Source organism: Barbatula barbatula (assembly GCF_947034865.1).
Source record: "Barbatula barbatula genome assembly, chromosome: 5".
NCBI lineage: Eukaryota > Metazoa > Chordata > Actinopteri > Cypriniformes > Nemacheilidae > Barbatula > Barbatula barbatula.
Genome location: NC_136769.1, coordinates 5,003,909 through 5,027,558, shown reverse-complemented (window position 1 = coordinate 5,027,558; position 23,650 = coordinate 5,003,909). Strand labels below are relative to the sequence as shown.

The following is a 23,650-nucleotide window of genomic DNA, read 5'->3' as shown; positions in this document are numbered from 1 at the left end:
TAACCTGAAAAACACGCATTATTGGGGATCTGCTTAGAGATTGGTTTCCTAAATATACCCCAAATATCTCTGCATCTCCCCCTGACTCTCTCTCTCTCTCTCTCTCTCTCTCTCTCTCCACACCCTCCCTTATGTTGTCGCCGGTGAACGGAATAATCCCTTGCCGTCCCCGCTTCACTACAAGCCCGTTTTTAATTCCCTTAAACCCCCAGCTGCCGTTGTGGTTCCTCTGTGAACACGACAGACTGTGAAGCGCTCTCGGTTATTAATAATTCACCAGGCACTCCAAGTCTCCATCCACGTCCACAGACCAGCCCGACCGCGTCTGCACGCACGGGCCACGCACGCAGGGGGAACTCGATTATTTTGGAAACTATTCTCTTATAGAGGGCTTCACACGCGTTATCATTGCATTTGACTTTGTATGTAAAGCGTAAGCGCGTCTCCGACGTCAAAGCGTATCTATCCCGCCTCGCGTTCGATTACGCAATATCCACTTTGCCCAAAATGACGTCCTCTCCAAAATAATTGATCGTGTAATCCTTGCACCGAGGAGGAGGTCATGGAGATCACCACGTGCAGGTCTCCGGTGGGACGGATGGAGCACCGATTCAACCAGCGTCAATGAGCTGCAACAGCTGATCTGAAACTGCGCAGGGAGAAAGTTGCAGTCGGCGCGATCTCGACCGGAGACGCAAACCGGAGGGATTCGTTACGGAAATATTCTGTTCAGGACCGTCCTGTCGAACCTTCTGCGTTGCGACGTCTTCACACAAAGACGCTTGAACTTACTGAAAGAAAGAAACGCGCCTCGGAGATTCCGGCGAATGTTTACTTTCCGTGCGTAAAACTTGCTTTGCGCGATCCACGGGCCCATCCCGCAATCCGGCTCTTGTGCTTCCGGTATCAACGAAGAAAATCGCCTCATTTGAGTTTCCTCAGCCACCACAGTCTTTTTTTTCGGGGGAAAGTTTTTTTAGAGGAGTAAAATGGGTCTTTGAGACTGTTGGCAATATTCCCCGCTCCACAATGGTACGTGCTTTCTAAATCAACTTAGCTCTTTTTATTTCTGCTTTAACATGCTGGTAAACGAAGAGAGAGGGATTTACATTGATAATACGCCAAGGAATAATTGTTCCAGAATGTTTTTGGGAGGGTTGGAGACTTGCGCAAAACTCAGTAACACAGAACGCGCTCTAGTTCTCTTTGGACTCAACGCACGTCATGTCACTCGTTCTTGTGTATTTATAACAGCGAGAGTGAATCGTTGCTCGCATGTCGGAGATTCGTCTGAAATTGTGCAGGAAGATTTTTCTTGTGTCATTGCATTCTTGCATTTGTGAAGCAGTTTATTCGTTCTTATGTTATACTTAGAAGCTATACGCAAAACGAAAGGCAGTGTCTGAAAACTTTGACCCCTTGGATTTCAAACTTTCAACACACGTGCTGTGGATTGTTCCCGTTGTAATGGTGAATAGAAAAGTGCAGTGTGAAATATCCTCTCAGTTTACACGCTTTGGTGTTTATAAGGATTAGGACAACACATGCACATGCGCTAACATGCCATTACTAAAATTCTTCCACTTGTCACAGGACGACCGTCACCGCCCACATGTCGTCTGTCAAACAGAACAAAAGCTCAAAGAGTTTATTTATAGAATAATCGTGCAGGATGCAATTTATTACTTATTTATAACTTGTGTTGTGTGTAAAATGGCATTGCGTTAAAAGTGGGATTGTTGCATTGCATTTTTGTTTGTTGTTGTTATCACAAAATGCATATTCATGCACATCGTGCACCCCCAGTATTTTGACTTGGAAGCCAAACATTGAAATGAATGAATAACAAAATAACAGACCATGAATGTGCATCTGGGAACCAAAAACGAGGATCCCAAAACGTTCTTTGTATGGTGTCATGAAGAACATTTAATCTTATTTTTAGTCAACGTCATTTTTTAAGAGAGTGTATGGATGAAGCAGTGCATGAAATGTGCACATTTGGCCATTTTACATGAAGCTTTATTATTCAAACGTGTGTTTTCAAATATTGACGTCCGAAACATATTTCATTGTGATATTGCCTCAATGTTGGAATGATAAGGAGCATGTGGTCAGTGTTAGCTCAGGTCGGACCTCTGATAGCTTGATATTTACTTTTTACTTTTTTGATCTTGGAGACGTCAAGCTATTGGCTGTCAACATACGCAGATTATTTCAGTTGAAATGTTCTCATTTCGGAGACAGGAGCCCTCTTTCTTTTCAACTTTCAGTTTTCACTTCTCCCACTTTTGACCGAAGTCGGAATCCAGATTATATTTAAACGCAAGACTGACGAAATATAGGTTTACGAACTTGTTGACGATTTCCAGATGGGCTTGAATATCAGCACATTAATGTAGATCAGTATGTGTTTACCCGCTTTCTTAAATGGCACCGACCCAAATAGGCCACTGCAGAAAGAGAGTAAGGGAATCTATTCAAAGCTGACTCCGCTATGGGATTAACGTCTTCTCTTAAAAACAGAATTTAATAACGCTCCCAAACAACAATCAAAGATATGAAGGACAGTTGGATAGATCTCGCAGCAAGATGCACTGGATGTATTGCAGACGACACACATGAAGTCAGATGCATCTGTGGGATAGATATATATGAAAATATATATATTTTTTTCTCACCCTTATGTCATTTCCAAACCCGTACGACTTTCTTTCTTCTTCAGAACATAAAAGAGGATATTTTGAAGAATGTTGGTAACCGAACAACCCCATTCACATTCATTATATGAACACAAATCCCCGGAGACATTTCACAAAATATATTTATATAAAGAGTCACATACAGATTCTGATGACATGAGGGTGAATAAATGAGTAATCGGATGCCATATCTTTTGAAATTATGTATGTTTTACTGAAATCTGAAGGGAAATGCCAGTGTGGTATGTGTTAGTGCCCCCTGCGGTGGTGTTGTGTAAATTCACCTGTCAACTGGACTTCATCTTATGACCCATCACAATTATGATCAAGTCATTTGACACAGATGTCCCTCATTAACTGGTTGTAGGTTTCCACTTTTTCTCCACTTGCAGGCCATTGATGTGATAAATGCGCTGATCTTTATGAAGGTCTGATTATCCTTATGTTGTCACATTCACCAGTTTTACCGTCTAAACAACATGTTTACTCTCAGGCTGACTGTGTAATGCTATAAAAAATGATAATACCAGCTCATGTTGGCTTATGGTTTGAAAGCAATATCTTATTCTTATGGGCGCATCTCAGTCACACTGTAAGAACTATAAGATATTTTAATAAAAAAGGTTTTAAAGTTAAAGCAAAAGAACTTTGTAGGGCACTTGGAGGACTTAAAAAATGCATACGGTTAAAATTGGTATGTTAAAGTCAGTTTAATATACTTAAAATCAAGGGACTAGTAAAGCCTATTTGATTTTACTTAAATATTTTAGTCAACTTTTGAACTGAAGTTTAAAGGTTGAATTTTTCATTTCAATCTTTGTTTGATTGTCTGGACGTTGATTTGAACATTTTAAGGCTCTCAATCGCAAAATCTTTCCAGTGCACTAGACGTTTCTTCCCTAAACATCCACGCGGTGCAACTCAAAAAGCAGCAGGATCGCTGCATCCTAAGTTCCCCAAAATCATGTGACTTTTTTTAACCCTTTAGCTAAAATTGCACTAGCTAACATGATGAAATGCGGAAAATATAGACCTTTGCAAAACAGGCAGTGTACATTTTATAATATAAAATCGCATCTCCATTATCTCCATTGTTAAGGGTTCTCTACATTTTTGCTGTCACGCCATAGGACAGTTATTTGTCAACTACACATATACCAAATATTGTTTCACTACCTAGGGAGCTGATGGAGACACACCCTGTTAACCTTCGGAATAAAATACGTTTTGCTACATCTTAATAATTGCGTAGCAACACCCTGAAAACCACTCAGCCTTAAAGAGTACCATTGGACTCATATCTAGTCACGTCATCCTAACACTTAAAATCAAATATGATCTTTTATTCTGTATTTTGTAAAGTCATTTATTTTGTATAATAGCCCATATTCAGAGCATGGTGTGCCAGGGCCGACAGAATCAATGTTTAGAGCCCGAACAATAGTCAATCTAACCTCCCAGCTACCCAAAGGTTCATTATTGCGCTCGTTCATGTCTCGGCTGCTCCTCTGGAGATGGAGGTATGAAATATCGCATTTTTCCAGCATTTCTCCCTGAAGTGCCCTGGCACACGTTCACACGGCATACATTTCTGCTTTCATATATTTTATTCCCCTCATCGCTTTTAAAAAACAAATTCCCCTCCCAACCTCCCTCCCGCCCCGGCTTTGATGGACTGGAAGTTCTGTCGGCAGTCAGTTTCTCATAAGAGGTCAAATGTTCGGTAATTATATTTTTTATTGTGAGTTGATGGAGACTTGTATTAACGTAGAAGGTAAATCTCATGAAAATATGTTTTCATTAACATTTTCTGTGCAGTTTTTCCCCTTTTCCAGAAACCCACATGAGAAATAGCTTAATGTCAGACTGGGGTAGGAGAACATTGGAAAACATTGTAATGTCGAGTATTCAGTTAATTCATGGCGCTTTTTGGGGAAAATTAAAATAGACGTGAGTTTGACAATGGAACGGCGTAACTAAGGTCATTTGAGAGCTCATTTTCAAATCTGTCTTGGCAAATTTGCAAAGTTTGAGATCATTACTGTAGCCGAAGGAGACACATGTGAGATTACTGGAGTCTTTTCTAAGATAAAACATCTGAGGACATTAGCAAGCCTCTGTTTGCTCTGTTTAAATCTCATCGCTGTCCAGGAGACACAATTGCAAATTTGAGATCGGGCCAGTAAAAACATCTAGTAACCACCTAGAACACAAGGCAGTCCTATAGCAACACGTCAAAAACAACTAGCAACCTCACAGCAACCCCATGGCAACCACACCCAACAGCCAAGAGTCATACGTCGCGTCCGAAATTGCATACGATGACGTACTTACTGATTTAAATGAAGTACCTATCGACCGTTAAAACAGTACGTTCTATAAAGTATGTGTGGGTTAAGTATGAATAGATTTCGGACGTACTGCATCCGTCATGTGACCCGTATGCTCTTTGACCTATGACGTATTAACATCAACCTGTACCTAGGGGTCGGTACAAACATTATTTATTCGCGAGAAATTCATTAACCTGTACTCATTTAAAAAACAGACACCCGCTTTGAGGTTTTCCACTATTTTTTCATTTGATTCACTTTCAAATTTGACCGTTGCTCTGCTCCCTTGGCATCATGGGATAGAGAAGCGTATTTCTCGCCTACTGTTTTGTGCATACTGAGGTTTTCCGATTCCATACTACTTGTGTCATTTTCGTCTACTATATAGTATGCATGTAGGCGATTTCGGACGTACGGATAGAGTTATATTTTATTCTATTTGATCAACTGTTTGTTTCAAATTGAATCTATAGTCCCAATATTTTGTTAAACTTCTTTCTCAGACACACAGATCTACATTTTTGGTAGTCACTAAAATCGCTACACATTTCATGTTATTATGGGATAATGCCAAGTTTCGTAGCAGTCTAGCGTTGAGAACCCCATTGTGTAAACGTGAAACACAACAGGCCATGACTTTCTATCTGCGAACATAATGAATATGGCCGTTCATTGCTTGCTTCTAAATAGGTTTCTATTGACACTCAAGAGTTAATGACGAAAGGCCCAGGGACTGCTTTCGCTCCGGGCCGGCCATATGGATCTGGCATATGCTCCGTATATATAGAAAAGGGTGGCATATTTAATTGATACCATGCTCCATAAACATCCACAGCAAGGGAAGGAGGACAGTTCATGGGGGAAAACATCAAAACAACCCGTAGACTAAAAAAAACCCATGATACTTTAAAGTGTGATGGCTAAACAGGCGGAAGAGAGAGAGAGAGATTCAATGATTCGTCTCTTTGTTTACTGCTGCCCGTCTTTTATTTGAAAAGGCTTGAAGGGCATAAATAAACATGCAGTTGACATTTACAGTGTAATGCAGCTGAGGAAAAACAATTTACATGAAATAAACAAACGAAATAAATGTAAATGGCACGTGCTTCTTTACTCCCCAAAACTGTTTGGTGTCCCACATTCTTCAAAATATCTTCATTTGTGTTCAACATAAGGAAATGTATACAGGTTTGTATACAGAGCAAATACATTTTGGGGTGACTGTCACTTTTAGGTTACGAATTCGAAGAATTTTTTTTGCAAAAGCATCACTCACAGTTTCTTCCAACAACGTAAAAATATGTTTATTTTGCGTCCCATGCCTTAATGTTTTTTTTAAGCGCCTTTTTTTCACGATACATTCTCAAAGTCATTGACCAGGGCTGTATGTTAACATTTCATGCTTTACTATAGAGTAGTAAATAGATTTCTCCATAAGAACACTGTAGTATACTATATTATTTACTACAGTAAACTGCAGTAAAATTCTTGTGTACTACTGTATATTTGAACCTTACTATAGTAAATACTAAAGTATACTATACCGTTTACTATAGTTTATAAATTTACTACGAGTGAATTATCCGGTTCAAATTGAGCAGACTCTTTGGATGAAGTTCATGTGTTCACGTCCTCGTATAGTAAGATACAGACAAAACCACGAGTGTCGCGCTTGTAACATGTTAAACCGTGCGACTCATTCATTCATTGACGCGCAGAAGGACATATTTAAATAGTAGAATTTCGCTTTCGTGATTCCTTCCATGTTTTCCAACATCGCACGGATACATCGGACTCGATGCGGCCGGAAAACAAGTTTTAATCGCAAAAACTAAACGTATAATTAATGCGTTTTTAACATACAAATAATGATGCGCCATTAGTTAACCTCACACACGAACAAGCACGACGTCAAACGCACTTCACACAAACAGCGGCTCTGTCTAATGCACCAGCCAAACTGTATCGCACACATGCTACACTATTACATGTATTATTAGCACGAACCGATTTTTTCGTAGCATGTGCGACATATGTGCCGTGTCCAGCGCTCCATTGACTCTTATTTCTTATATTACAGAGTTTGTTTAGTTCAAATAATTTTTTTTGGAGGATCTAACAGAAATTTCTTGACAGAAATGCAATATAATGTACTTAAGAGGTGTATAAAGACCTTACGTAATGAAGTGTTGTGTTTTATTACTGTATTATGAGCTATTTGGTTTCAATTCTCAACCTCCACTGCTAGATGTCACTAAAATCACACAATGGTCCTTTAAACCCTTTGACTTATGGACTTTGACGTTTGTGTGTGTGTGAGAGAGAAAGAGAGAGAGGGTATGTAACTTTTCATTGCTGTGGATATGAATAGCTAGTGTTGCAGCCACATTTTGGTTAGCCAGTGTCTGGGATCTATTATAGAGTGTGTGTGTGTGTGTGTGTGTGTGTGTGTATGCACATCTATGCGTCTGTTATTTCAGTGCTGCATGTATTTTTACAAGAGTGCATTTTGGAGAGCTGTTTAATCTGTGGAATGTTCGCAGCACATTTGAACCACATCAACATAAAGTATGTATATCTAATTGCAAAGGACAACAGGAATTTTCTTCGCCTTATTTTTCCGGCCCATGTGTCTTCAGACGTCAAGGGAGGTCTCGTATAGGGAAGAGCTGAAGTATCACAAATGAGATCTTTTTAATGAAAAATAAGTCTTCTGCTTTTCAGATCTTTCTCTAGAGACCTCTAAAGATCTCATCGATGTTTTCAAGCGCGCTCACACTTGAATATTTCTGATGCAATTCAACAATCGAGGCACTATATGCATTTATAGAAAATGCATTCATATCAATTAAACTCCATTGAGTCTCGTGAAAGATCAGCGCCCTAAAACGTCGCAGCCTTTGCAAACCATTTAATTGCCGTTTACTCAACCAAAAAAAAAATGCTTCACAATGCAGACCTCGCTTTTGCCCCCTCAGCTTTGCTCTGAGATTTAACATTATCCCACTAATGGATAAACTGGAATGGGGCTCATTCAGTTGTGCAGACCCAGTCAGTGCACCCCCCGGCATACAAATGAAGGGGGATGAATGGACACAACGCTGGGAGAAAAAACAAACCACCCCGGCGTCCGTGTAGGGAGAAAGCGTCTCTGTGTGAGAGGTTTGTGCTGAATAAGTCACGGATATAACGGATGGTCAGCGAGTGTGAACGAGAACCGGTTAGGAGGCCTGGTCGTACTGTGCACGGCACGCCGAGCGGCATTGAGCCTAAAACGAGACCTGCTGAGTCTGATTAAAGGCCGCGGCGAGCACACGGGCGACACCGCGATTGTCCGGGAGATGCGTTCAGATGAACAGAACGGTTATAGGAGATCTCTATGATTTGTGATTGTGCTCGCATGTGCAAAACTCAGATGCTGGGGTGCGGTGGGCGGTTGCTAAGGTGTGCTGGATGGTTGTTAGTGTGTTGCTATCCGGTTGCCAGGTTGTTTTGGATGAAACTGGTTTTAATAAAAGCGACGCTGGGCTTAGGAATATATGATGTGAGGTCTGAGCTCCAGCATTGCAATACACTCCTGAAAAAAAGTTGACATTTACGTTTCATGCATTTTGACAGATCCAACGTGACACACAGTTCATTGGATCAATATGTGGGTATTCCTCAGAAATAAAAAGGAAACCCACTTTTAAACTTTGTGTAACACATAAAGTCTTCTTATGACATCACGGTGATCCAACATTGTTGTCAGTATAATGTTCAAATGACGGTTTTGTTGTGTTTCAGGCTACCGAACCGTTCCTGGTGAATGAAGATCCGTCCAGAGGTCCTGGGATACCAGAGTGCTTCGTCGTATCTGACTCGTACAGGGTACGTCTCTCTTTGACGCAGTATTCCAGATCAAATTTTTTGAGTCGCCAGTAATTATTCTCAACAGCAAAACGTAAACACGGTTATTATTTCCATATGAGCGTTCGCACGTGCACGATAAAAGGGAATATTGTCTTCAGCGGAGCGCAGTTTTCTTGTGGGAAATGAAAATTATAACGTGCATACTTCTATAAAATGAGAAGTATACTTGAGGGTAAGATCGAAGGGGAGGGAGGGTGAAGAAAAAACACAGCGCCGCTGAGAGAAGTGCAGCTTTTAAAATTCCACCCAGCGAGCGCGTTGGATTTACAGCGGTGGGAGTGAAATAAAACAGCAATAAAAACAGAAGGGCGGGTTTCGAGATGGACATATAGGAAGGGGAGTTTGCGGACGGCTGGAAATGAGACTGTTAATGACCTGGGAGCCGCTTTCTTCCCCTCCTTTTCACTTTTGCCAACGTTTTGGAAAAAGTCCGGGCTGCCTCAGAAACGGAGGGAAAATGACGAAACGTGACTGGTCGAAAGTTTGGGAGGAGGGTGAGGGGTAAAATATTGCCTTGTTGGATATCAGGAATGTGTCGTCCTGTAGCATCCTTCGGCTTAATTTAGAGACCTTGCTGTATTTTCGCGCAGCAGTAAATTTTCCTTTTTATAATTTGTCGAGAAAATAATATTCATAATTCACGCTGATGAATGAGCTAAAGGCATTTTGTTAGGATGTCCAAGTAGTTGATGAACTGTTATTTTGACTATTAACTTGAGACTGGATCAGTGGTTTCGAGTGGGAAAAATGCCAAACACATGCCAACATGGACCGGTTTCAGAAAACACACGTGCTTGTAAAATCTGTTCCGTTAAATCTTTAAATGTATATCTTTGAAGAGATAAATATAACTGTAATGCTCCGCATCAAGAATATTCAGCAGCCTTTTCATTTGGTCCTGGTCTGTGGTTCCGTCATGTGTTAGTTTAGTTGACTTGTACCCACTCAAACCACTAAATGTGGGGCACATCTTGAGAGGTGCTACGCGAGCTATCGCATTTTGTATGACGTTTTGGGGGGTTTGGAGAAACCTCCTCTCACCACTTCATGGCTTTGAACTGGTTTTGTGGCAAAGGTCTGGATTTTGACCAGGAAAATCCCAAAACATAGCGAACACCTGTTTTCATGCACTTGTGGTCAGTTTAGGATCGAATGCGTTGTTCATACATTAGTATTTACTTATGTTTATTAAAGTGACAGTTCATACAAAACTACAAATTCTTTCATCATTTACCTCGAACTGTTCAAAATCCGTTTAAACTTCTTTGTTGTGTGAACACGGAGAACGATATCTGAAAATGCTTGTAACTAGCGATGCGCCGATATGTACATTTCGGCCGATAACCGGTAATTCGTAAACATCGGAAGCCGATAAACGATATATTGGCCGATATACAGTATCTTAATATTAATATAACATTTTCTGAGACTGGAAATTATTCTCTGGTTTGAAGTTTATTTAATAAAGCAATTAAAGATGTTCTTCCAGAGCAGCCCAGAAAGGTGTTCTCAATAGCCACGAGTCTAACAGGTCTAACAGAAAGCATTCAGACAGCAGTTGGCTTCAACCAATATGCTTTTGGTCTTATAATTTACACAATAATATCTACATACTAAATCAGTGTTGCTAACAGCAGTAAGTGAATGATCATGACAGAACTGTACTGGATTTTAACTGTAATTTATCGGCTATAATATATCGGCCAATACCGATATGGACGATCATTTATTGTGCATCCCAAACAGGTCTTGGCCACCATTGAGCCACCCATGCATGAGTTCGGATGCGTTAGTATGTGTAATGTTTATGTTTTTTGACTGTTAAAGTCAACGGCAAAAAAGCTAGAAGTCACTGCACCTTCAAATTAAACTTTTCCTTTTATACATTTTACACCAAAGTCTAAGTGTCGATGCATGTTAAAGTATCAGATGTATAAAGATGCATTCAGTCGTGTATTGTAATTGTAAAAATACGCAGTTTGAAGTCAGTCATAATTTATTTATTTTGTGACAGAAAGTATCTTGCACCGACAAGATAAACCACTGTATTTATCTAATGAATACATAATGTTTAATGTCTTTTTTAACCTTAAAAACTTCATTTATAAAACCTTTATGCCAGGCAAAGAAATGTCTGAGTGCACCTTTAATCTGAACATGAGAAGATATTTGTCAGCCGTCACATGCACACGACAGCTCAAGGGTCATTCTAAGGTAACTGAGGGTGACATACGTTTCACTCTTCTGGTGTTCACTTTCCTTCCATCTCTCGCTCTCTGGCTCTCTTGGCAAACGGATGTAATTGGCCACGGAGTGGAGGCTTCTCTCTTTGTTTCTCTGCAGTGGCTTGTGGTGAAGCTGCACAGACAGCGGGGCCTCATAAATCTCCCGGCCTCCAGCGGCACATCCAACCTTCAGCTCTAGTTTTGCTCAATGACTTCACCCCCAACTAGAAATCCCCACCCAGGGACCCGCGCCAAAACTTTTACCTCCACTTGCCGCCCATTCTTTTCTTAATGTTTAGTCTTTTCACATTTGTGTGAGGTACGTGGGTATAGCAGTTCGAAGAAAGCGGGATGGCGTCTGTCGTCACTACCATGCGTGTTTGCGTGTTCCTACGTCGACTCGTTTTTTAGATTAGTTGGTCTTAGATTTACATTAATATGGCTATTTTTAAAAATGATGTGTTTGGATACGTTTTGTGCGATAAGTTGATTTGTTTCGTGCCTCTGTGCCATCGCACAAACAGCACCTAACGAGCACCATAGTACGAATTAGCAAAATGCACATCCAAATAATCATGCTCAAACCGTATATAAATATTATTTAACGAAATGTGCATAAATATCCATCATTTTAAAATGTTGCTTCAAGAACAGAAATGACATCACATTTAACATAACTTCGATTTCATTGGATATTTTCGAGACCACAGTCTCATTAAGGGCAGTCTTTATAAAATCCTTATTTGTCATGAAAGTAAGACTTTGGTTTGCAAACCTTCTGTTTACTTTTGGCTACAAACATGTGCGTGCACATGCACTTTTTCTAGGTCACCCAAAATGTGCGTGCATCTATATGAGAAGTTGTTAGAAGTATTTGTTTTCGCATTGTCTGGTCAAAAAAACCTGACTAGGTCACACCGACAAAATACATTCTGTATAAATGGGTAAAAAAACTTAAGAATACAACTGCACACAAAACTGTCCATATCACATTAAACTATATTGTATTATACTTTTGTGCCATAGTATGCTATAATAATATACTATTCTAGGCTCACTGTTAAATCTCATGTGTGGTAGCAGCCACGTAAAGCATTTACACCCAAATCTCAAGTCGTGTGACTCATGCGCATCTGACAGTCTGATAAGACGTTTGTTCAGTCAGAGAGGGAGAGAGAGAGACAGTCAGCGGACGAGAGAGAGAGGGAGAGAGAGACAGACAGAGGGAGGGAGGGAAAGTTTTCTCTTCGTCAAACTTTGTGCAAGCTTTCACTTTCAGGCGCTTTAGGCGGAGTTACAACAGCATGGAGTGAGCGAGCGGGCACGGCGATGCCGCAGCGCAGAGAAACACTTCCATTGAATAACGCGCCTCCAAAATAAGCATGTACTCTCCATACTGCCTCACACAGGTAAAGCCTTCCTTATCCTTCTGTCTTACCGCGCATTATGTGCTTTTCTCAGCAGTTCGCCGAACTTTGCGCACGTTTCAACCGTACTCGTCTTGTGCGCTTTTCCACGTTCGGTGGCACGACTCCAGCTGAACGTCCGTGCGCGTTTCATTGCGCATGGTTCGGGCAGAAAATGGCGCTTCGCTGGAAATCCGTTTAATATAAAAGGAGGGCAGAAGAGGAGGAGTGCGCGGATAGATGAACTTTGGACTGCAAGTTTAGAGTTACAGTTGGGTTCCGTCCGCCTCTCCTAGATCAGGACGCGGGGAGACTGTAAGGCGCGAATTGGAACGACAAAATCCAGTTTCACGTGGAGGTTTGGTGTGTTCTGCACGCCCCGCGGTAACAAACGATGAAACGTTTTTGGAGAAGTCAGGGGTCGTAAACGTTGCCCCCCAGAACGCCACTCTTTGCGTTTGAAACCAAAATGCGTTTATCTTGTGCCACTCGTGCAGTGTTATGCACGTGAAACGGAATGCTTGTTTTTATGATGTTACTGGACATTCTTGTGTTTGCAACTTTGTTTCAGATGTCTTAAATATTCACACTTTACATGAGAACCATATAGTGGAGCATCTGTGTTTATATATAACTTTTTTTGCAAAATGACGTCAGCATTTCTTTAACTGGAAAGCCTTTGCATTTAGGATTGTTACGGCCACACACACTCTTGGCATTTACGGATTTAAATGCAATGTTTAGATTGCATCACTGCAGCTGTTTTATGTGCATTTTGGCTGATATTTTAAAAGCAAAATTAAACCGATAACTCATTTCCAGTTTTATTGAGTCTCAAGTGCAAGAATCTTGTACTGCACAATGCGGTGATGCCCACCGACCCAGTTTGTCTTTTTCTCCCCTTGACTATATCATGTCTATATATAATGACACCAGACATTTGTGGATTTATGTAAAACGACCATATTATTCAAGTGATGTCTTCTGTTTCTGCATTTAGAAGCAGCTTATTTTGCATCGATGTGCTGGATGGAGGCATTTTTTTCTTTCTTCTAAATGATATTTTTGAATGACAAGAACGTAACAATTATATCACGAGCTGCTGTGCTTACAATGCAGGATTGTGCATGTTTTCTGCAAGTGACGAACATGAATTAACGGTGTTGTGTAACGCACACAAGCAGGTACTGAGAAACACAACAGCTATCCAAACAGGTGTCTTTGTAATCCGGCTGTAAACAAAGTCTTTGAACGTTTGACGTCTGTTGAAACTCGATGTTTACATCTGAAGAGAGCTGACGGCTTCTTTTTTCCTCTATTTCTTGGGATCCTTTGTCTTTAGAAATAGTTGCCATTATTCACCATTGTTCCTCAAAGTTTTAAGTTCGAGCTCTCTTTCATTTAGACGACGAGGTTGTTTATATTTCTGCTATAGTGGACACTTGGCATGCACTGCATGTGTCATGTGTTATTCATTCCCGAGTTTTACAGCGCTTCTATTAAAACACTTTTACTTTCATGCCTCCGTCGCATGCTTGCAGAAACGGAGCGTGTGTGTTTTTTCTCTGTGCATGCGAGTTGCGGCCTGTTTCCCATTTAAGAAACAACAGTTACTGCGTGAACGTGTGTTCTTTCATTGATTTGAAGTGGCGGTGCAGTTCGAACAGGAAATCATTTTTCCTTTAAAACGTTTACGGTCACACATTAGCTTTTCTGTCATTTTGTGTTGCATGTGATGCGTGCACTTTACCGTAAGTTGCTTTCTCGGCGTAGCATCGATGTTTTTTTAGTTGGTGGACTAAAACTGAATTATCTCTTGGGTCTGAAATCTGCGTATTTTTCTGTTTACGTTGCACTGAACCGTACCTGCGTCTGCTCCAGTGAAAACAACGCCGGCGGCTCCGTCGTAACTTGACAAGCAAATATGCTATTTTATCATATTACAGGATAACTTGAAGCTTTTTTTGCCGGATTAAAGATTTGGAGTGGATGCAGAAAGCTTTCTTATCTGGAAAACAGCAGCTCATGATTCTTTGGTTTTCTATTCATGTACATCATAAATATATGAGCATCCATATACGTCATTTATGCTCAATTTACACAGAAGTATATTTAAAAAGCAGATTTCCATTAGTTTTGTATGGAAAGTTTAGGAGGTGAGAGAGCGAGTGTTTTCGAGCGAGGCTCGTGACTGATTCACATTTTGGCATGTTTGATAACTATTAATAAATAAAGCAGGGCTGGAATAATAATAATGTCATTTAATGTGAATGAAAAGGTTTAATAAGTCACTTCACACATATATAAAGAGTGCGTTATGAAGTACACGTCTCGGATGCCTTTGCATTTCTCATATAGAATTTAGTATTTAATACTTGAAAAATAGTTCAATAGTCGCACGTTGAGTTTAATTTATTATTTGCCAGCAAAAAAAACGTACTAAATTTAGTTTGGGCTGTCTGACAGGTGAAAGTATAGTTTACAGGCAGAGATAAAGTATTTTATTTGTATGTTAGTAACTATAACTCAGTCTTCTCAGATTCTCTTACGTCGCAAAGAAATATTACAGGCCTTTCGTTTTGAATTAAGCACATTTCCTTCCTGTTGAAAAAGGGTCAAGATCAAAAATGATATCTTATTATGTACTTGTGTTTTGTATAACTAAAGTGTGTGTGTGTAAGAGAAAGAGAGAGAAAGAGAAAGAGAGAGAAAGAGAGAGAAAGAGAGAGATGTACAGCTGCAGGGTCACACCTGCCTTTTTTAAGCCGTAATGAGCGGACTATTCACGTTCGCTCTTGGATATTTAAACTTCTAGATTCAATACCGTTCTAACTACTCGGCATGCATACGGTATGATATTTGATTAGCCTTGTTCATCTTTCCGTACCGAACCAATGTTTTAATGGGACATATGATATATTTAGCAGTGTATTTGTATGGATAAGTGTGTAGATGTGCCTTCAGCTCAGACACAAATGTTAACAGACCACTTCAAAGTATGTGGTGTACGCAATGTAACCGATAAAGCGTGATCCAAGCCGTGCTGTCTGGCCTACCGCACATTTCATCACGTCTTACGGCTGTCACTTGACTTTTGCAGTATGAAAGCAGGGTGGTTGATGGCGAATAAAAGGTTGCTTTAATATAAAATATTATAAATCAGTCAATATAAAAATGGACAAACGTTAAGCTATCTTTTAGCATATATATGAAAGTTTTTTCTTAGTTATTTTCACAGTTATTCAAGGCAAACATTTTTTTTTTAAGGTGAAGCATTGTTTTCCAAAATTGGACAAAGAGACACTTTTTTTTTTATTCATGCAGCAAATTCTTTTCTATATTTTGTCAGTTGGATTTCTTTGATTGGTTGCATTATTTTCTGCTGTATTGTGGGTAGTTTAGTTCCACTTTTAAATACACGTTTTTCTACCAAATGTGGTCTGATGGCTTGACCAGACGATGAAATACCTCAGATCTCACGCTATAGGCTTATCGGGATTTCAAGTTAGCTTTAAATATCAACGCGAATTGTCATGTTTGGAATAATTGCACATGACCCTGAAAAAAGATAAACCACTGCACAACCCTAAAAATACCTCTAAATAACAATATGTATATATATATACATATTGTTCAGCGATTCATAAATATGATGCTTGCCGGAGTTCAAAGGTTTATGTACGGACGGCACCTCTGAAGGGTTCAGATGGCAATGCACGCTCATGTGACAGGCGGTCTGCCGGTGAAACCAGAATCCCGTTTGCTCAAAGGGTGTCCAGTGGCACCAGAGTCCAGCTGGTTTCATGGCACACATGGAGGAGAGGGACGGTTACAATGCCAGACGGGCACAGAGACACCGTGTTCCTTTTACTTATTCATTCTCACGGGCGACAGCCGTATCCCCTAGCTAACCGTCAAAGGGTCCGATTCACCCTTTGTAAGATAAGCGATGATTTGGATCCATAAACAAAAACATTCGGTGGTGTTCAGAGACTTTGTTAAAGGATCATATTCTTCTGCCGTTTTATTTTTATCTTAGGTCCACCGTTTTTTTCAAGAGCGTTCTTAGACACGACCTTAAATGTTTAATTTTGTCGTTATTTACAGTAGGTGGTTTTAAACCTCTTTGAAGTGTTGAACATTTCTAATGGCGTTATGGAATAGGTCTTCTCTTTTCCATACACTGAAGGTGAACGGAGAGGTCAAACTCCAAAAACGCACCATAAACGTCGCTAAACAGCGGTTTATATAACTCGTGTGTTATATTTTCTTGACTCCTAAAGATATACGATAATGTTTATTTTAAGAAACGGACTTGGGATACCGTGCACAAGTCATGTAGATAACTTTTATGGCGCTTTTATCTGGTTGTTTTGTTAGCTTTTTTTTAATGATGTAAACTAAATCTGGGATCATTTTTACTCTTACATTTAGTCGTTTTGGACCGGTTATGAGTTTTTTGAAAATGAAAGTTTTTTTCCATAATACGTCATTTATAGTAGAGTCATTTATTATAACATTTGTACATTTTCATTACAAGATTTCTTGAAACATTACTGCCACTTCTTGGTAGACGCGTGCTTTCAGAAGTCATTTCCTTGGAGTTTTTTCAATACAAAAAGACCTTTTAAAAGAACACATCAAGGTTCATAGAGAGACAGACACAGGAGCAAACTCTCAGTCCATAATGGATGTAATAAATGCCACGAAGAGCTGTTTTATTCTGCCGTCCAGTATATAAGGTGGTTGGAGATACAAAGCCGCTGTGAATCAGAAGCGCGTTGGCACGGAGGAATACCGCCTCGAATAAACTACCTTGTCGTTTTTATCTTAAGCTTTATGCCGAACGGCCCTAACCAATCGGCTCTCGTCCACTATCTGCACAGCTGTCCCAGTATGCATGGAGAATGGATTCCTAGCGCCATTGCCATGGGAGTCTCCAGCCAAAAGAATAGGAGGATATCCAGTGTGTGTGTGTGTGTGTACGTGTACGCCTGCCTCCACCTCCCTTTCCTCTCGTTCATGTCACTCTTGGCATGGATTAGGCCCTGGCAGCGTCCTGGCACTGCCCGTAGCTCCGCTGTGGCTCTGTGGTTGCTGATATGTTGTGCTGTTGCTATGGTAACAGAAGACACACTCGAACGCAAATTACATAATTTAGCTCACGTACACGTAAGCCGCAAAACGCACTTTTATGGTCGGCTAACGTGTACGATTGGAGGCGATCAGAACCATCTTCGTGAAAATCGTGGAGCCTTAAAACAGGAAAACAGTTCCCATAGTAACTATTTGGCAGATGGACTAACAGGCGCACGAAATCGTACATCGCGCATCGTGTACGGACGAAATTACAACCGTTCTCACCGTACGCGTCCGTAAACCGTCACGTTTCTCATTCTCTCTAGGACGATGTTTTTGTTTAGGAGTCCTCCGCGAGGGGTTCGTTAGATTTATGGGTGGGGATGGTTGCGGCGGATAGCTACGCCAGCGTTGGCATGGGCGCGGTGTTGCTAGGCAAATTTTCCAGGTCTGGCTTTGCGCTCCACTGGCTCCAGCTCTGTCTTCGGAGATCACTTGCTTTGTTTTTACTTTGTTTTTGTCCAACCTCGAACGCCCGATATGTTTAAGGCCGCTGTATTATGAGACTCACCCAGAGGGCAAATCGTATGACCCTGTTGAGCTTTAACTTAAGCGTGATGCCAATCTCAAACACACCGATCCCAATATAGATGATCCGCTGCAGTGCACAGGTCGTCTGCAGGGTTGGTCGGTCGGTAAGTTGTAATGGTAATGGTATGTTTTGTATTATAGCTTTTTATTAAGATTCTTTAAGGTGAAGTGTATCATTTCCATTCAGCTAGTAATTAAACCGACCAAATAATACTTTGTTATTAAACAGGTGTCCTGAACGGTCCCTTGTCCGACATTTCTTGGCCTGCTCCCGACTTCTAATCCTATTATTAACCAAATTAATAAATCTTTTATCATTTATATAAAAAAGATATTGATCTTATATTGATGTAAATGAAAAGAAATTATAATCTTATTTCGTAATCTTAATAATCGAATAACTAATACCTTTTTAAGAGTTTACTATTTACATATTTGTTTAAAAAAATATGTTTCTTTCATTCTTAAACCCGTGACAATATTTCTCCCAGATTCCATTTAAAAATATGTTTTTATTTGCAGAAAATACAACCGAGACTTGTTAAAATAACAAAAACACATGAAATGTTTGCAGATCTTTAATACTACAAAGAAACCAAGTTAACATTCATGTTTAAACAACACAAAACTAATGTTTTCACGTGCATATTATTTAGTATTTTAGTATATCTGTTTAAAAATGATTATATGATGGAATAAACCAGATTTTTTTCACAACTTTTATGCATCTTTGCTTTCTCTCTTTCAAATTGCTGTTGCGTGACTTTGTCATTCCTGAGGTTTGTTTTTGTTGAAATTCAGCACAATTGACACCACTCATGCGGAAATGCATGTAAAAGTAAAGACAAAACTAATGCGGTTTTTCCTGTACCTGCATTATAATATGGACAGTTCTTTAACTCTAAATTCTGATTGGTTGATCAACGCTGAACGTCACAAAAAATGTCGAACACGATCCATGTTTTTATCACTCTCACCTTTAACGGAAAGCAGTTTCACCATATTGATAGATACCACAATACAACGTTTTAACAAAATCTTAACCAGTGACACATTCCACGTCCCTCTTATTCTCTTTGTTTCCCGCTCTCCCTTACCATCCCTTTGTCAATTACAAACACTCATTTAGAGTCTCTGCCCTCATGCATAATGCATTTAGACAGACACAAACACACGTGTACATGTCCTTGCACCTGCACACACTTAAACGCTTGAGACGCAGGTGTGCATTCTTTACTCATCCGTGTCAATCTGGTGGCGACCGCAGATATCACGGCCAGCACCGGCGGAGGGCACGTGAGAATCCGAACGGCGTGCACTGACGCCGCCAAGTGTGCCAGATCCTCGCCGGACTCGTCTTAACACATATGGCCTCCGCAGAGTTTGACTGTCAACATGCATCGCATTAGCACCTTTCCTCTGGCCACGCCCACTGTCGCAAACGTGCAGCAGACCCGCAGCAGCAGCCGCCGAGAAGATTGGCAGGAGCTTACTTTCATTTATCCGACGGTTCCAGTGACTTGTAAATAGAAAGGAGAGTTTGTCCGAGACTGCGATTTGAATGAGATGAAATGAAGAGCAAACTGAGACTATAAGGAGTTTTATTATTATTAAAAAAGTATTACTAATATTCTCATCAACGTCTCAAACTGTGCTCAGATGTCCAAAGCTTGTTCAATTCATTTCTCATTCAATGTTTCCAGTCATTTTTGGGGGGCACCGCCCAGAACACCCTAGCAACCATTCGCATTTTCTTTAGCAAAGTATCTTATTCATCTCTCATTTGTGTCTACTTTCATTGTCAGGAGAAACACACGAGACAAAGCTGATACTTAACTGAGATGAGAACTCAATAAAATGATTTCTTCTGATAAGACATCATTTATCATTCTCATTACAAAATCTATTAAATCATTAACTAAAGCAGGAATGCGTTCACGGCAGGACACCCTGACGTTTAATGAGTTAACTGTGCAGTCGGAGAGAGTTTTCCTGGAGGTCTGCGGGTGTGGAGGTGCAGGAGGGAAAGCTGTGTCTTTTCTTCCCCCGAGTCTGTCAGAACCCACAGCCAAACGGACGATCTGCGCGCGCACTTTTTCAGAACGTCCCGAAAACACAAAGCAGCGTTGTTAACGGACGGGCGAATCATAAACAACCGCACTGTCGGCCGCGTGCCGTGACGTTCTGTGCCGTTTAGCCAAGCGGCCCTGTAAGGAATCATCGCTGGCGGGAACAAAAACGTTGACCGTCTCTGAGCGAGCAGGAAGTTGGCCAACTTCCAGCAGTGGAAAATCTATACACGGTTGCATAATATAGCATATCTTTACCTCGCATGAACCCTGAGGAGGCCCGGCAGCTGTGAGCAAACAGAGCTCCGGCGAGGGAGGGTGTGTGTGTGTGTGTGTGTGTGTGTGTGCGGACAGGATTCCTGCGAGCGTCTGCTTGCTGTGGTTGCAGGCCACAAGCTTTTTCTTACAGGCCCTGTGTGGTGTAGAATAACTACGGTGAAAGTTGCCGCCCTGTGCCACTATGACATCGCGCGGCTTTACCAGAAACCTAATCGTCGGTCTGAAGCTTCACAGAAAGCTGTGACCATGAAAAATACATGTGCTTTCATAACTAGAAGGCAAACTGTAGTTTGTTTTCACTTTTTATTTCTGGTTGTAGCTAAACCAGGATATTGCAATAGAAAAACATGGTCGTGCATTTGGTGAAGCTCAAGAGAGAGGCGTAACATGCACGGGTGGATCATCGTCGCCCCATTGTAAGAGTGCTCAAAAATGTTTAAATTCATTTTTCCCTGATGAATATCTGAAGAAAAAGACAATCACACATGAACATTTCACACTGTGAACGTAAAGCTTGCCAAGAGAGAAATATTACTGCTCGGAAGTTGCTCAGGAGATTTGACGCAGTTCTCGGTTGTGTATCAACTTTTTGTTTTAGTAAAGCAGTCGTGCTGACTTAAGTACAACCAACTTTGTCGTTTCAACGGTTTTACATTTTGGCAAGTGGTTGACTTGATGTAACTTATATAAGTAAGTTGAAAATGCTACACTTTTGAAATGCCTTGGAAACTCAAATTGATTTTACTAACTTAGGCAGCAAAAAATATTTTACAGTACAAATGAGGCAATTTGTTGAAATGCAATAAGAGGAACTATTAGATAAAAATGTTAGTGGTCACATACACATTCTATGCATATGCTAACTTGCCGAATTTTATTTAATCATCATTTCTAGATTGTGGCCATTCCGGTCTAGTGTTTGTTGAATTTTAACAAAATGAAACCTCGGGAGTGACAAGGTCAACCAACACATCACATAAAAATATTTTTTGAACTTTCCCTGAATACAAATATTACTATTGTATTGCTTAAATGTGAATATGAACTTGTTTTCTTGAGACCTGAAAAAATACATTTACATTTAGTCATTTAGCAGACGCTTTTATACAAAGCGACTTACAAAGAGTTCGGGGAGCAATAAGCGATATGTCATAAAAGAGCAACAGTACGATATGTGCTAATACAAAGTGACTAGTTTACTATAAAATACAGAGTTATGTTTCTTCGGTTTTCATTTTCGGCAAATAAATGCAAATATAAACAATGTTTTTGTTTGACATTTGGGACAAATGGTTAGTTGTTCACCAAATAAAACAAAAAAAATCCCTATACACATAAATAGTGAATTCAGAAAAACGTAGAAATGGTCTTTAAAATGGTCTCTTATTTTTTCTGCGGCTGTGTTCTTGAAATTTGATGGCAGACTATCCTGGCCATTCCAAGCTCAGATTGTAATATTGCAGAGATCTCTTCTGAAACTTCGAGACTTCTTTTTTCAGTAGACGCATCTGAGACACGGATATGTTTTGCCCACAGTCTTATTGATAATCGTGAGATAAAACTGAGATATTAATGAGATGAAATTTTGTGATTTGTCTTATGGGTGGGTAGCTCAGCGTATTGGCATCCATGTTCTTGCCTGTGTTTCAAGCCTTCGTTCGAAATGGTTTAATAGCCTTGTGCACATTTGTTTACGATCTGCTCTGGGACAGATTCACTTCTACATTTGATCTGGAATTGGATATCAAGCAAACTGGGGGTGAGCTCATGATATCACGTTTGTGGCTCCCTGTGGAGTGAGTGTTAGACTAATCACGGCCCTGTGCTTCAAACCGGTCAAGTTTGAAAGCAAAAAGGCTTTGTTCCCCATCCGACCGTTCTCCTCAAAGATAACCAGATGTCCAGCTGTTTTGATTTCTGCTTCGGTTCAAGCAATGTCTTTCTCGTCCCATCTTGTCTAGTATTTAAAGCCATTTCCCCCCCAAATTTCATTGGAAACGTCTCTAGAGAAACAATAGTATCCTAACTAGGGTCTACCCGTGCTCTCTTTGTGCTTTGGGTGGTTTTGAGACAAATGTAAGAAACCCGAAACACACATTTCAGGGCGGCCTAATGCAGGCTGACATTCACCATGTGCCGTGACTTACGCAAACAAAGAAAACATGAGCGGTCCAAGAAAAGTTCCATATCGCCTTCCTTACGTTAACTCGTGTTTGCTTTCATATGTCATTTTTTTATTTCCATACTAAAGTTAGAACGACATTGGCCACGGCTCCGGGAGTCCGACGCGAGCCAGGAAGTCATTTGGAGCGTTTCGCCTGACTTCTGCGGCCAAGCGCGCGGTTGAATTAACCCCAAGACAACATATAAAATGAATCTGGAGCTGCAAAACAACAGGCATGTTGAGATTTCCAATGTTGGCGTATCCTTGTTTAACCCAGACTGAAAAGACTGTTATCTGAGCTGGTTGAATTAATTTTGCCCCGAACCCTGAGCGTTTACGTTTGGCCAGTAACCCATCCTGCACCGTTTGTGCCACGGACGTGAATGCGTTCGAGCTGCGTTTTGAGATGTTTTATAACCTGTAATGTACCAATATGTACCTTAAAGCCCTTATGACCGCAAAACATGCAGAATTCCATAGCAACACCCTAGCAACTGTGTAAAAATGATGTACAAATAAACATCTTTAATGTCCCCGTGAGCCGACTGTTGGGATCTTTCTTACTTCCAAATGAAATGGAATTTCAAATGCGAAAATGTGTGGCCGTGGCTTGCGTTTTTCGCTGCGATACAGCCGTTAAGTTTTAAAATTGAATTGGCAGCAGACTGACATTTGAAGGGGAGGAGTTAACAGATGCTCCACCCAAGCCGTCTTACATACGTCATTTAAGATTGGAAGTTCATTTTCAGATTCGAACTGAAGATCACGAGGACACATGCATTTTAAAAAGAGAATGATTGATACTCTATTTACAATAAACGCTGCAATATTTAATGTAAAAATGAGCGTTGTAATTTTTTATTTCACTGGGACTTTAACAACAGCAAAGC

General features: G+C 40.4%; 1 protein-coding gene across 16 annotated transcripts in view; it reads left to right on the top strand.

Annotated features, from left to right (window-relative positions):
* Positions 1-480: 480 nt before the first annotated feature.
* nfixb (nuclear factor I/Xb) overlaps positions 481-23,650 on the top strand; it is a 98,078-nt gene continuing 74,908 nt past the window's right edge. For 3 of the 16 annotated variants that reach the window (XM_079457531.1, XM_079457530.1, XM_079457528.1), the window contains exons 1-2: positions 898-1,032; positions 8,822-8,905. In XM_079457531.1, coding sequence (XP_079313657.1) covers positions 1,030-1,032; positions 8,822-8,905 — 87 coding nt within the window. In that variant the 5' untranslated portion in view covers positions 898-1,029. Of the gene's footprint in view, positions 1,033-8,821; positions 8,906-12,335; positions 12,582-23,650 lie in introns of those variants that run through there. The other 13 variants (XM_079457522.1, XM_079457535.1, XM_079457534.1 and 10 more) reach the window with 11 other exon arrangements.